The sequence below is a fragment of the Helianthus annuus genome, chromosome 2 (assembly GCF_002127325.2).
Source record: "Helianthus annuus cultivar XRQ/B chromosome 2, HanXRQr2.0-SUNRISE, whole genome shotgun sequence".
Taxonomy (NCBI): Eukaryota; Viridiplantae; Streptophyta; class Magnoliopsida; order Asterales; family Asteraceae; genus Helianthus; species Helianthus annuus.
The window spans coordinates 27,203,501-27,218,143 of NC_035434.2; the positions used below are offsets into that span (position 1 = coordinate 27,203,501).

Consider the following 14,643-nt stretch of genomic DNA (forward strand, 5'->3'; position numbering starts at 1 on the left):
AAAAAGACAAAGACAAAAGCAAAATAAGTTGTTGTGTATATAAAACCTCATTCAAACGAAATACAGTTTACTTACTGTGTGTATGAAAAGTAATCTAAACGGTGCAATTACTTGCATTGCTACGTTACTATAGGATTTCATGAGCTCGGTACCAACCGGTACCGAATATACCGTTACCGAAATCTCCAAAAGTGGGCACCGGTACCGAATATACCTGGTACGGTACGGTTCAGTGCCGGTCGGTACTCGTACGACACCGGTATTTGAGGGTAAAAATCGATGAATACCAGTACCGAAAATACACCTGATTGGGTAAATTTAATACCGGTACAAGTACCCGATACCATTTGCACATCCCTTAATGATGTTACTACTAATTGGATTGTATTTTTAATATATGGAATCACCATTCATTGGATTGTATTTTTAATATATAGGTAATGTATTTTTAATATATAGGTAATACCAATTTACATTATAAAATATGACAATATACCCTTTTCCTTCCCCAGTTTTGTAGTAGTGTATTTTTATTGTTTAACACAAATTATTTATTTGAAGCTTGTGACCTAGTGGTAAGAGACTTGGATTTTTCAGTAGAGGCTCATGTTAAATTCTCACTTGTGTCATATATGGGTTGGATATAGGCAATCAAGGATTTGAACTAGGCCTTGTGTGAGGTTGTCAGTTCGATTCCCGAGCCCAACCTTGTATTTGTCCCACCGTGTGTTACGCCAGAGAGTTCTGCTCTTGTGGTGGCAGACGACGGTATGGTTTACCGGGGAAACGCCCAAAAAAGTCAAACTTTGAAGCCAATGTAGGCCCAGGTAAGACAACATAGCCTGACCAGAGTGGGGCAATACGTGGACTCTCCGATTTGAAGACTGTGGTAACTTTATACATCGGTTCAAAAAATGGGACAAAGAGTCAACCCAGCCCGACCAATACAAAATACCCGTTTAGGCCTTTTATCCCAACCCATTTTGACTCAGCCCAACCTGTACAAAAACACTTTCTTTTTTTTCCTTTCAGAGGGAGAGGTTGTCACACCCCCAAAATCCACCTGCGGAGTATCACCGCTTGGGAGCGTGACTGACCAGGATCAAGCCACCAATCATATTGAACATGCATTTAATATTAAGTAAAATAAATGAAAACCATCCATTCAATACAAAAAGGTGATCAAACAAATCATTGTTTCAAAATGTAGCGGAAGCATAGTAAATAAACCAGTAGTAGTTAACAGTTTTAAGTGTCATAATAGTTTAACAGAAAAGTCACGATCCTTGTCCACAACGACCCGCTTCTCCAGTGCAAGCTCCCAGTACCTAACGATCTGCAAGGCATGTAACAGAATGATCAACAAACTAGTTGAGCGAGTTCACAGAAAGTAAATGCGTAATAGTAAGTTCGTTTGTAACAGGTGGCTCTACTGGGCCGATTGTATGTTCTATTGGTGGTGGTGTTCCACGTTACTGGTGGTGGTGTTCCACGTTACTGGTGGTGGTGTTCCACGTTACTGGTGGTGGTGTTCCACGTTACTGGTGGTGGTGTTCCACGTTACTGGTGGTGGTGTTCCACGTTACTGGTGGTGGTGTTCCACGTTACTGGTGGTGGTGTTCCACGTTACTGGTGGTGGTGTTCCACGTTGTATAACCACTAGACTACTCGTAACTATAGGTATCCTTCACAACCGAGGATAGTAAAGTGGTAGTCTAGTCATAGTGTCAATAGAGTATCTAATCAACCTTTCAATCCCATTCCCAACACCCCGGGAATCCCATGCCTTGGTAAGAGTGTGAACTCACCTTGGTTTGCTCGGTATGCTAAAGTTAAGTGCTCACAATTTATCAGTCAAGTCCTATATTATGCACGTATGTTCAGTCAGTACATGTTCGTAAAGTTTCACGTTCAATCAGTATCACAGAGTGTGTTCGGCAGTTCACATCTTATGTCACATAAGCGGTTAATCAAGTTCATGCAATTTCCAGCTTTACATAAATGTTTCTCAAGTTTGATCTAACATGTGTATTCATTAATATACATGAGAAGGTTAACCACTTAACAGTATTATCATACATACGTGAATAATAACCTATCTGTGCTAGTTAAGTAACACTGTTATCAAACAAATAAAGTTAACCACTTCACAGCTTAATGGGGGTGTACCTACTTAACAATGTTGACAACTAACAGAACCAATAACTAACTGAGTTCGCTGACATAACAAAGTTAATACTTAACAAATTTTTTGACTAACCGAGTTAATAAAATAACAGATTACATATGAGTTACAGTTCAATAGCCGAAAACCCTTGGGTGATGAAATCACCTTGGGCCGAAAACCAACATTGGTCCGAAAACACATCTAGGCCGAAAACATTTATAGTTGAAAACACTTGGGCCGAAATCAGTTTTGGGTCGAAAACTCTTTTGGGCGAAAACACTTGCTGGGCCGAATACTCTTACAGCCGAAAACCACATTGGGCCGAAAACATTACTTGACCGGAAACAACATTGGGCCGAAAACCCTTTTGTGTTTTCGTTGAGAATCAGGGATTTCGTGGGGGTTTGGTTTCCGTCGGTTATCAGGTCATCATTCCTAACAGTTACAAGTTTTCCCAGGAACCCTAAATATCACTTACAGTCGCATGATTACCTATCGATGGATCCATATAATAAATTCCTGATATGTAATACATAATCTAGCAATTCATTATTAAGCCAAGATCACAATTCAATTCGTACATCTTACATTAAGAGACACACACTGTTTACCAACTCATCCAACATGCCACACAGTAACGTAACAACATATATATCAATCATGATTCCTTTCGTTCATAAAGCAACCACAGTTAACACATTTAATCAAATAACGATGCACATAAACATGATGAAACCGAACAGATTCTAGTCACAGTTGATTACTAACCAGCAAGATGAATAACTAGTCGATTCGATACAAGAGGTTTCGAGATCTTAAACTTGCCGTCGGGTTCCAAGGGTAGCGAGAGAAAGAGAGAGATAACGTGACTTAGGGTTTTTCGTTACCAAATTCGTATACTAAATAAAACAAGTCCCGCATTTGATTGATACTGGGCCGAAGCCCATGCTGATTTCACTGAGTCCATGCTGAACGAAAACACTCAAAGTGTTTTCATGAGTGAGGGATTTCGTTGGTGAGGGTTTTCGAAGGGTTCTAGCATCTTGATTCAAACATGCCAAAACACTAAACAATTATTTTATTAACATCCACACATATGTTATTATCATACACACATATATGCACACTAGAAATAAATATAATCATAACACTTATTATAAATTACAATCCAAACAAATAATCAATCCGACCAACTAACGTGTAATAAGTGCGAAGATAGAAATCGTGAAAATTCGAGTTGTCACATTATCCCCAACTTAAAAGAAATTTCGTCCCGAAATTTAGCATGCGGTTACTGAGGAAGCTAGGTAAGTTGTATCGTTTACTGGTTTTCCTGGGGTGTCACAGAGGTCAATTCAAGGCATGGATGTCTTTCTCAGAGTAGTCTCTGACTTCAATTCCCCATGTTGAAACCCATGATGCCAATGCGGTATTTTAACCTCACTAACTTTTAACACCATGCATCAGTGTTTTGAAACATGCTTTGAAACTTGTTTTTGCTGTTGGTTCAGTTCTGTTTATACATAAAGGAAAACATATAAATCATACCTGTCACCGCAGACAGTGCAGAGGAGAATCCAGTGAGAGAAGACGACATGGAGTTCGACATCTTTGTCAAGGTGATCTGGTTCCTCCTTAGGATGCTAACTGATGATGGGGCTAAGAAAACCGAAAAGGGATATCGGTTTTGGAGAGGAGGCCGAACTTGATGATGTTATGGCTAATGGGGTGTGTGTAATTGTGTAACTGAGTAACCCCTAAACCTCCACATAATTCTCCTTATATAAGCACCCAAGAGGAAACCTAATTAGTTACTAAGGGTAATATGGTCCATCAACAATTACCAACTAATTAAATAATAGGTTATTATATATTTTGATCTCTATAATGTAAATGATTATGATGGCTATAGATTAAATATTAATACGTAATATATTTAATCTTACATTCTCCCACTTAGCCGAGTAATCATTTACTATGAGTATTAGATAAGCCTGATCAGGAGTTAACACTCACTTTAGCCTTAAACAAGTACTATAGCAGAAAAATACAGCCGTTGAATCATTATGCGACTCAGGACCCCCATTAATCATACTATAGCCTTAATTTAAAACCTAGTCGTCATGATCAAAATACGCGTAAGCCCTTTGTTTGATTTGTAACTTTTTATTTGTCTATATGCCATTATACCGGTTGAACATATTCTAATAGACATACAAAATCAAACTTGAGGAAATTTCATTAATCATAAAACATAAGCTAGTACAATATGCTCAAATAAGGTCTTTACTAAATCCCATATTCCGAACATGTTCTTCATAAACCTTAGGAGGGAGACCTTTAGTCATCGGATCCGCAAGCATATCCTTAGTACTAATATACTCGATACAAAGATTATTTTCCTCAACACGTTCACGTACAAATAGATATTTTGTATCGAGGTATAAACCAGCTCCAGTCGAACTGTTACTGTTCGAGAAACTAACGGCAGCTGAATTATCACAGTAAAGCTTCAATGGTCTAGAAATGGAATTAACAATCTTGAGTCCAGTGACCAGATTTCTAAGCAACATTCCATGACAGGTTGCGTTATAAACTGCAATGTACTCTGCCATCATTGTGGAAGTTGTGGTCAATTGTTGTTTATGACTCTTCCAAGAGATAGGGCCGCCTGCTAACATAAAGATATAGCCCGAAGTGGATTTCTTGTCGTCTTTGCATTTGGCAAAGTCAGAATCAGAATAGCCCACCACTTCTAAATGATCACTTCTTCTATAAGTCAGTTTATAGTCTTTCGTCCCTTGCAGATATCGAACTACCTTCTTAGTTGCTTTCCAGTGATCTAAGCCAGGATTAGTCTGATAACGGCCTAGCATTCCAGCAATATAATTGATATCTGGACGAGTACAGACTTGAGCATACATCAAGCTCCCGACTACTGATGCATAAGGTATCTGGCTCATTTGCTTCTTCTCAACCTCTGTTGTCGGACACTGAAACGAACCGAAAACATCTCCCTTAACTACTGGAGCGACGGAGGGTTTGCACTGTTGCATGTTATACCGTGTAAGGACACGATCTATGTAGGCCCTTTGGGACAATCCTAAGATCCCTTTGTTTCTATCTCGGTGAATTTCGATGCTAATGACGTAAGAAGCATCTCCGAGATCCTTCATGTCGAAGTTATGCGAGAGTAAACGCTTCGACTCATGCAACATATCTAAACTATTACTTGCCAATAGAATATCATCTATGTAAAGGCCAAGTATAGTAAAGTCACTCCCACTCATCTTGAGGTAGGTGCATTGATCCACTTGATTCTTCATAAAACCTTGCCTCTTCATGACTTCATCAAACTTGAGGTACCACTGACGTGATGCTTGTTTTAACCCGTAAATGGATTTCTTCAACTTACAGACTAGATGCTCCTGACCTTCAGGTTTAAAGCCTTCAGGTTGTTTCATGTAAACATCTTAGTCCAAATCTCCGTTAAGGAAAGCGGTTTTAACGTCCATCTGATGTAACTCCAAATCAAAATGAGCTACTAGGGCCATGACGATCCTTAATGAATCTTTACGAGAGACAGGTGAAAACGTCTCTTGATAATCAATTCCCTCTTTCTGAGTGTAGCCCTTTGCAACCAATCTCGCTTTGTAGCGTTCAACGTTCCCATTCGGATCCAGTTTTGTTTTGAACACCCATTTGCATCCTACGGGTTTGACTCCGTTGGGTAATTCTACCAAATCCCAAACGTCATTTTTCTTCATGGATTCAAGCTCATCAATCATTGCTTTATTCCATTCAGAAGACTGATCACTGCTAATGGCTTCATTGTAAGAGATAGGATCATTTAGCTTTCCGGGATCCATTTCAGTCAGGTAGGTAACATAATCATCCCAGTTAGGAGGCCTTCTTTGCCTGGATGACCTCCTGAATGGATTATCGGGTTCAGCGTTGTCGTGGTTATGAGCGTTTGATGTGCCTTCATCATGAGGTATAATGGGTTCTGATTGTAGAGGTGAATTTGGAGTTGGTGCAGTAGCTTCAGGTGTAATAATTGCATTGGGTACAAGAGGAGTAATCGGAGTAATGGTAAGCGACGAGTCTCTCCCCCAGCGTCTTGTACTTCTTGCAATTCTTCGTAAGGGTTGGTACTGCTCCCACTGACCTTGAAATCCTCCAGGAACGCAGCACGCTTGGTTTCAACAATACGGGTGACATGGGAAGGACAATAGAAACGATAACCCTTAGAGTTGTCAGGATACCCGATAAAGAAACAGGTAACTGTTTTAGGGTCAAGTTTCCTTAGGAAAGGATTGTAAAGTTTTGCTTCAGCAATGCAGCCCCATACTTTCATATATTTAAGACTCGGTTTCCTTCCTGTCCAAAGTTCATAAGGAGTTTTAGGGACAGACTTAGAAGGAACTCTATTGAGTATATGAACAACTGCTTTTAACGCTTCAGTCCAGAGGAATAATGGTAAGTTAGTGTTGGCTAACATACTGCGCACCATGTTCATAAGGGTACGGTTTCTTCTTTCAGCGACACCGTTCTGCTGAGGTGTACCAGGCATGGTGTATTGGTTCACAATCCCCTGGCCCTTACAAAACTCATAAAATGGACCAGGAGCTTGACCCACATCAGTATGTCTTCCATAATACTCACCGCCTCTATCTGATCTCACAACTTTAATCTGACGATCTAATTGCTTTTCAACTTCAGCCTTATAATCTTTAAAAGTTGTAAGAGATTCAGATTTCTCCTTAATAAGATACAAGTACATATAACGAGAATAATCATCAATAAAAGTGATAAATGAAGTATGTCCTGTTATGCCAGCGATTTGGTAGGGGCCACTAATGTCAGTGTGAATGAGTTCTAATAAATTAGAGCTCCTAGTGGCACCTTTCTTATTCGCTAATGTCATTTTACCTTTAAGACATTTGACACATGTTCCAAAGTCAGAGAAATCGAGAGGAGGTAAGACTTCATCCTTCACAAGACGATTTAATCGTTCTTTTGAAATGTGGCCTAAACGCTGATGCCACAACATGGATGAAGTCTCTAAGTCTCGTTTCTCTTCCATCTTTGTGAGTGATTCATTAATGTTATATGACAACAAAGATTTGGAAAAGCCATCATCTAGTTCTAATCTATAGAGACCTCCATCCAGAACACCAGTACCATAAAGAACAGAATCATAATGGATAGAGAGTTTGCGATGACCATGGGAAACAATAAAACCGTCCATGTCTAACTTTGGTCCTGATACAAGGTTCCGAGTTACCTCAGGAACATATAAGGTATCATAAAGTTTAATACATAAACCAGTTTTCATAACTAATTGTAATGTTCCAATGGCCTTCACTTCTAATTCTCGATCATCCCCAACCTTAAGCGTTCTTTGGTTTCTTTCTAGCTTCCGGATTGAAAGGAATCCCTGAGTAGAATTGGTAACATGAACCATAGAACCAGAATCAAACCACCAAGAATTAGCAGGAACACTTAAATTATAGGACTCAAGTATCATAAAATAATCGTTACCTTTCTTAGCCAGCCACTCCTTAAAATCAGGGCATTCCTTCTGCATGTGTCCTGTCTTTTTACAGAACTTGCAGCGGATACTGCCTAAGGAGTTCTTAGAGCTGGAAGGTGCACTTGTATTAGAGTTAGGATTAGGCCTTTGGACTTTTGAAGCATCCTTCCTGTGATAATTGTTCTTCCTTTTCTTAGAGTTGGAGGTAGTGAAGTTGGCAACATCAGTAGTGCGATCCATCCTCATGCGCTCTTCCTCCTGTACGCACATGGCGACCAGCTCACTCATCGTCCATTTTTCCTTCTGAGTGTTGTAGTTGATCTTAAATGCTTCAAAGGATGAAGGAAGCGAAGTAATGATGAAATGAATAAGGAAACCATCACTGATTTCCATTTCCAGCCCCTTCAGCTTATTGGCCATGTCATTCATCATCATGATGTGCTCGCGAATGCCGCTCCTCCCACCATACTTAGTTGTCACCAGCTTGAGAATAAGAGTACTAGCGTGCGCCTTAGACGTCCCTTTGAACTGCGCCTCCACATGTTCCAAGTAGGTTTTAGCATCTTCAGAATCAGGAATAGCTCCCCTGATTGCATTGCTTATGGATTGCTTCATAAACTGAGAGACATGCGGTTACACTTAGTCCACTTTTCATGAGTTAACTGCTCAACAGCAGTACTTTGAGTGGTAAGGTCCGCTGGCTTTTTCTCTCTTAGAGCATAATCAAAATCAAGCAATCCGAGAGTAAGCATGAGAGCATCCTTCCATGCAGCAAAGTTATCACCAGTCAAAGGTGGAATCCCGCAGTTGGGTGCTGATAGTGGAAATAAGATGAGCAAGTTATGATACTAAGGAAGAAATCCTAATGTGATCTAAGGGCACGCTAAACTAAAGCAGGCAAAATAATGACCATTTTACATTATGAAGCTGTGATATTTTCTATTACTAACATCAAAATAATAGACTTAACTAAAAAATTCTACTTAAACGAAAACAAAACAGCTTTGGCCAGAAGTGTAATCATTTAAGCATATGTGCAAAGTAGTTGTAACAAATCAGCTTTGGCCAGAAATTGAAACAATCACTTTAGTTATGCACTTGTTAAGTATGCCATCTATGAAAGAATTAAATCAGCTTTGGCCAGATATTAAAACATTCATGCTTATGATGCACACTTAACATAGCTTTCGTAATACTTGAATGATAAGTAGATGTATCAAGTCAGCTTTGGCCAGAAATGATATAACAAAAGCTCATTCAAGTTAAGCTATTCTGGTTTTGCAAAAACATTATCTGATTCTGATTAATTAACTAAGTAAATTACAAAACCATTTATTTAATAGCAAACCACCCGTTAGCGCGGATCGAACTCCGCAGTGAGTTCGCTGGGGGTTGCGGGGGACAGCGTGCCCCCGCCCGGGGTTCGGGGCGGAGCCTCGAATTTTTTTTTTCTTTAGTTCACATTTAAACAGCCTAAAATAATGAGGTTTCGAGTCGCAACCACGGTCTCGAGTTATGACGTTATGGTCTCGAGTCGCAACCTTTGTCTCGAGTTATCACGTTACGGTCTCGAGTCGAGACCTTTGTCTCGAGTCATCACGTTACGGTCTCGAGTCGAGACCTTTGTCTCGAGTTAGCACATTATGGTCTCGAGTTGTAGACCTTTTGCTCCCTTATGATTTCGAGTCGAGACTGATGGTCTCTAGTCGCAATCTGATGATCTCGAAACTTCCTGTTACAGCTGTTAATTGTGATAACATAACCCAAAATTCGAAATCTAAGGGATTATGAGATATTATTTCCTGTTTTAAAATGATCTAATTTTATCAACATATCTTGAAAAAATAGTAACTGTTTATCTAATAGCAGTTTTTTTTTTTCGAAAATCTATTGAGGACAAAACAGATCAAATCAGGAAAAACACTTCATAATCCGAATCACATTCCTAATCATAACAGAATTTTCGAATTTTCTAAGAACATGCGATGAACCCTAATCATAAAAATAAAATTCTGGAACCCGAAACCTGAAACTTTTAAGACTTCTAAACAGATTTCGGCTAAAAAACATAATTCAGTTAATTCGGTGAACATATAATTAATCTTTTTCCCGAAAACAGAGATCTCGAGTGGACATGACCGACTCGAAACCGGCTGTTATATTCATAAGGTTTCAAAATTCCGTTTTCCAAGTTTCAATCACAGAATTATGGATACAAAACAGAACTGACTAATCAACATATGCTCTGATACCACATGTTGGTTCAGTTCTGTTTATACATAAAGGAAAACATATAAATCATACCTGTCACCGCAGACAGTGCAGAGGAGAATCCAGTAAGAGAAGACGACATGGAGTTCGACATCTTTGTCAAGGTGATCTGGTTCCTCCTTAGGATGCTAACTGATGATGGGGCTAAGAAAACCGAAAAGGGATATCGGTTTTGGAGAGGAAGCCGAACTTGATGATGTTATGGCTAATGGGGTGTGTGTAATTGTGTAACTGAGTAACCCCTAAACCTCCACATAATTCTCCTTATATAAGCACCCAGGAGGAAACCTAATTAGTTACTAAGGGTAATATGGTCCATCAACAATTACCAACTAATTAAATAATAGGTTATTATATATTTTGATCTCTATAATGTAAATGATTATGATGGCTATAGATTAAATATTAATACGTAATATATTTAATCTTACATTTGCACCTCTAAACACTTTTTTTTTTTTTTTCTGGCAACGGCTAATTCAAACCGCAGGATCAATCGAAGCAATAGCTAAAGCATCAAAAGAAAACATTCTGGAACACACCGACATTTCCTCAGAAAAAGCCGACATGATTTCAAGATTCTTCAGAGATCCCAAATTTTACCTTGGCCCCAAAATTAGTTGACGGATGGATATACACGCACGCATAATGATACTACCATAGATATGCAACTTAGATACACAAGAAAAACATTGCTTATACAGTCTTGTCATAAAAAGTTGATGCAACTTTTATGCTATTTGCAGATATTTAGAGTTTGAAATCCGAGTCTATTGTAAGTTTGTAACACCCATTTTCTGTCATTGTCTGGTTGACCTTTCTGTTTTGGATTTGTGCAATCATGTTGGTGGAGAGTGAGTGTTAAATGTTGATCATGCTATAATATGTTTGCTTTATTCCATAGATGAGTGTCATTGACAATCTTAGATGTTGATCATGGTAGCCCAAAAGAGTGCTCTCGGGCCAGGTTTTGGTCGCATATTCAATCTCATACTCATCGTGTATCAACTACTTATCCACCCGATGGGTTCGTGGGTTTCCGCCTGGTATTGTGCATATCTGTTTATGATCTTACGTGGTTAAAAGTTACCATTTAAGATTCCTGTTACCCAAAACTCCGATCTTTTAACTTCTTTCAACTTCCACTAGAAACCAACTTCAAATATCACATTCCTAAATGTTTATAGCTTTATTAATTTCAAGTTTTTAACAAATTTAAAAAAACTGTATATTATATTTTGTTAAAACTTGTATAATATATTAATATATTCGGTTTCATACCGGTGGTATCTGATATTATATCAGTCCTAGGCCTTTAGATTCTTCTATAACTAATCTCTACAGTCTCAATGCCCGACTACCCGTCCCGTTAATCCGTCCCGAATGTTTTGGGTTCACGGTCGGATTATTACTCCTTGACAGTAGAAAATTCATTTGAAATGAACACAGTACACCTTATTATGCATAAGAGTACAACATCTAAAGCATGTTGTTACTTCCTTATTCCTGTTTATTAGTTTTCCCACAATCATTTCTAAAATTCTAATGGCTCTTAACCTTATGAAATCATGTGCAAAATTATGCCCCAAAACCACAACCCTAACTCCGGCAACTCCGGTACACCTCCGGCGATTTCAAATCCACTTTAACATCCTCAACAGTAACAACACGACATCGTTTTCACCTAACAGAACGTCGTCGTTCCGTTGCGCCACCGGAGACAATAATACTCCTCCGGTTTCTAGCTCCGGCAATGACGGTGGAAGAGAACTGGTGGCGATGTCCGACGAGAAACTGTTGAGTCAGTGTGAGATGGACACGTATAAATCCTCCGGTCCCGGTGGTCAACACCGTAACAAGCGCGAGAGTGCGGTTCGGATTAAGCATATTCCTACTGGCATTGTTGCTCAGGTTAATTTTATCAATTTTGTTTTGGAAATCATAGATTAGGTTTTGTTTGGATGTGTTTGTGAAGTGATTATTGAGAATTATAGTGTTTTGTGAAGTGCTTGTGGTTATTTAGGGTTAGAAGAGTTGGATTTGAAGAATTGTGTGACAGTTAGTCAGTTACTTACCTGTTTGTTGCTTGCAGCAAGTGATTGATTGTTTGATTTTGTTGTGATAACCAGTTTGAAATTGTATATCTGATACACCTTTGGTGCTAATTTGACTGGATTATGAAGACTGAATAAAAATGTTTAGTTTGATATATTATATGTACAGTTATGAGTTGCATTCTAATTCACATGTGAGGACATGATCAGGGATAGGGGTTTTTAATTATCCGATCTTGATTTGTGTATGTGTGTGTGTGTTTATGATTGTGCTGTTTTGTTTTTTAGGCATCTGAAGATAGATCACAGCACAAAAACCGTGCATCTGCCTTAGCTCGGTTGCGCAGTCTGCTAGCTCTTAAAGGTGAATGTTATCTTTATCTTCAGTCTGCCTAGCAATTCTTACAACACTGGCATGCTTGGTTTTAAAAAGCGAGAGGCCTTACTCTATGGACAGCCAAATAAGCTTTATATAACTTTTATTGTTCTCGTCTGTTTTACATATCAACCTTTTTATCAAGTAAATCATTCATAACCTCTCATCCTTTTGGTTGGTTTTACATATAAGTCTCCTACATGCCTTAATTTTGACCACCTTTGACCCCAATGTACATGAAGTGCCGCCTCAAGGTTTTATATCTTGTTTTCATTTCATAAACTTATCATATTTAAAAGTAAGATACAGCAATGACCTAGTAGCCTACCATGATATCCTTAATATTATGTGTTTTACTTATTTTTTATTGATGTATATGCTCCTTACTGTGAATTAGTCAGGAGCACTATAGATCTTGAAACATATACACCTCCTCCCGAGCTTCTTCAAATACTTCCAGCAAAGTCGACTATCAGAGGATCAGAAAACGGGCCTCAAATTGGGCCTAATAACCCAAAATTTGCTTTGGTATATGTCTCCTTCACTTTGGCCTTCCAAACATGACTTTTTACAATTCATTAAAGAAAAGCTTACGTAACTCACATTCCTCTGTTTCGTTACAGGGAATGCAAGCTTTATTAGATCTTATTTTTGCCGTAGAAGGTTCGGTATCTGATGCTGCAAAGAAACTAGGGTACGTAACTACATATATATCATTTGCCGAAGACATCTTTATTAATATAAGAGTAAAATGCCATTTTCGTCCCTGAGGTATGGTCAGTTTTGCGACTTTCGTCCAAAGGTTTGTTTTTTCGCATCTGGATCCAAAAGGTTTGAGATCTTGCCATTTTCATCTGGCTCGTTAACTCCATCTATTTTTCTCCGTTAAGTCAGGGGTATTTCTGTCTTTTCTGTTAACTTAAAGAGCAATTCGGTCTAACGGATTCCGTCAGGGGTATTTTAAATGCTTGTACATAAAGTGAAAAAGACTGAATTGCCCTTTAAGTTAACAAAAAGGACGGAAATACCCCTGAGTTAAGTTGTTAACAGAGAAAAATGGATGGAGTTAACGAGCCGGATGAAAATGGCAAGATTTCAAACCTTTTGGATCCAGATGCGAAAAACAAACCTTTGGACTAAAGTCGCAAAACTAGCCAAACCTCAGGGACGAAAATGGCATTTTACTCTTAATATAATTTACTTATAAATCATCAAAATACAAGTTATAATAGTTTAAATGTTCACTCGTATTGTCGTATATAAAGCTATCTTTAACCTAATGGTCATTGCAGCTTAAGCACAGGAGCACTTTCACGTCTGATTTTATCTGATGATTCTCTTCGACAGGCGGTTAATGAGTTCCGAGCATCTAAGGTATTATTATGATAATTCATATATGTAATTAATTTTCTAAAAATATATATTCATAATGTAAATCTAACTTTTATGTACATAATGTGCAGGGCATGAAACCTCTCAAATAGTACAAGTCAGAATTTAACTTGCAAAGAGGTAAATAGTTGCTACCCTGATACTGTTATAATTTGCAAGGTTGATTAGGTACAGGGGCATCACTTCGCGTGTATTTTTGGACGATGACACCTATAAAAAATAAAAATGTAAGCCATAAAAAGTACTTTTTGTGTGAAAATTTAAAGGAAAACATATTTTTTTGATACAGTTAAAGAATGTGTTTTTTTCTTTCTTTCTAATAATATCTTATTATTAATAATTATGTTATATTAACTTAAATTTGGTGACTTGACCAGACTCTTCCCTGACCGGACTCGTGAGATTACTGTAAATTGAGTTAGCAGATATCCGAAGATCGAAACATGGTGAGTTGGTGACGCCCGCAAAGAATCCATACAGGCGTTAGTAGACACAATTGTTTTTGTTTCTTTAAATTCATGAATACTATAGCATATGTTTTGTTAATGTAAATCTATTGACCTATTCTTTTATATGTTAAAACAAACCTTTTTTTTATCTGATCTTGTATACTTTGAAAGATATGGCTTGGGAACTCGGGGATTAAAAATGGTTATAAGACTTTCAAACTATTGATTTGTTTTTCGGATTGAAGATCTTTTATTAGATATTTTGATTTCAAACTTTATTTGTTCAATTGTTTTGATTGTGATGTTTGGGGCAATTTGTTTTTTTTTTTTTTTTTTTGTGAATTGTACAAAATTGTTTGTTAAATCTTTGATAAATTTTAGAGTAAACTGCAATTTTA

The 14,643-nt window shown here is 38.0% G+C and overlaps 1 protein-coding gene across 2 annotated transcripts; it reads left to right on the top strand.

Annotated features, from left to right (window-relative positions):
* The first annotated feature begins 11,494 nt into the window (after positions 1 to 11,494).
* LOC110873135 (peptide chain release factor 1) lies at positions 11,495 to 14,393 on the top strand. Of its 2 annotated transcripts, none has more exons than XR_002554955.2 (7): positions 11,495 to 11,885; positions 12,317 to 12,392; positions 12,802 to 12,932; positions 13,028 to 13,098; positions 13,697 to 13,778; positions 13,868 to 14,023; positions 14,174 to 14,393. XR_002554955.2 is itself a non-coding variant. In XM_022122057.2 (7 exons), the coding sequence occupies exons 1-6, from the start codon at positions 11,520 to 11,522 to the stop codon at positions 13,886 to 13,888; spliced, it is 747 nt and encodes a 248-aa protein (XP_021977749.1). In that variant the 5' UTR covers positions 11,496 to 11,519; the 3' UTR covers positions 13,889 to 13,916; positions 14,174 to 14,393. The 2 variants fall into 2 exon arrangements, 1 of the variants encoding a protein (XP_021977749.1); XM_022122057.2 differs by having other exon boundaries at positions 11,496 to 11,885; positions 13,868 to 13,916.
* Positions 14,394 to 14,643: the final 250 nt, after the last annotated feature.

Bases quoted from the DNA above. Each gene is read 5' to 3' on its own strand.
- LOC110873135 (XM_022122057.2), top strand. From the start codon at position 11,520: ATGGCTCTTAACCTTATGAAATCATGTGCAAAATTATGCCCCAAAACC. The intron at 12,933-13,027 runs GTATATGTCTCC...GTTTCGTTACAG, and splicing joins ATAACCCAAAATTTGCTTTG to GGAATGCAAGCTTTATTAGA. The intron at 13,099-13,696 runs GTACGTAACTAC...TGGTCATTGCAG, and splicing joins GATGCTGCAAAGAAACTAGG to CTTAAGCACAGGAGCACTTT.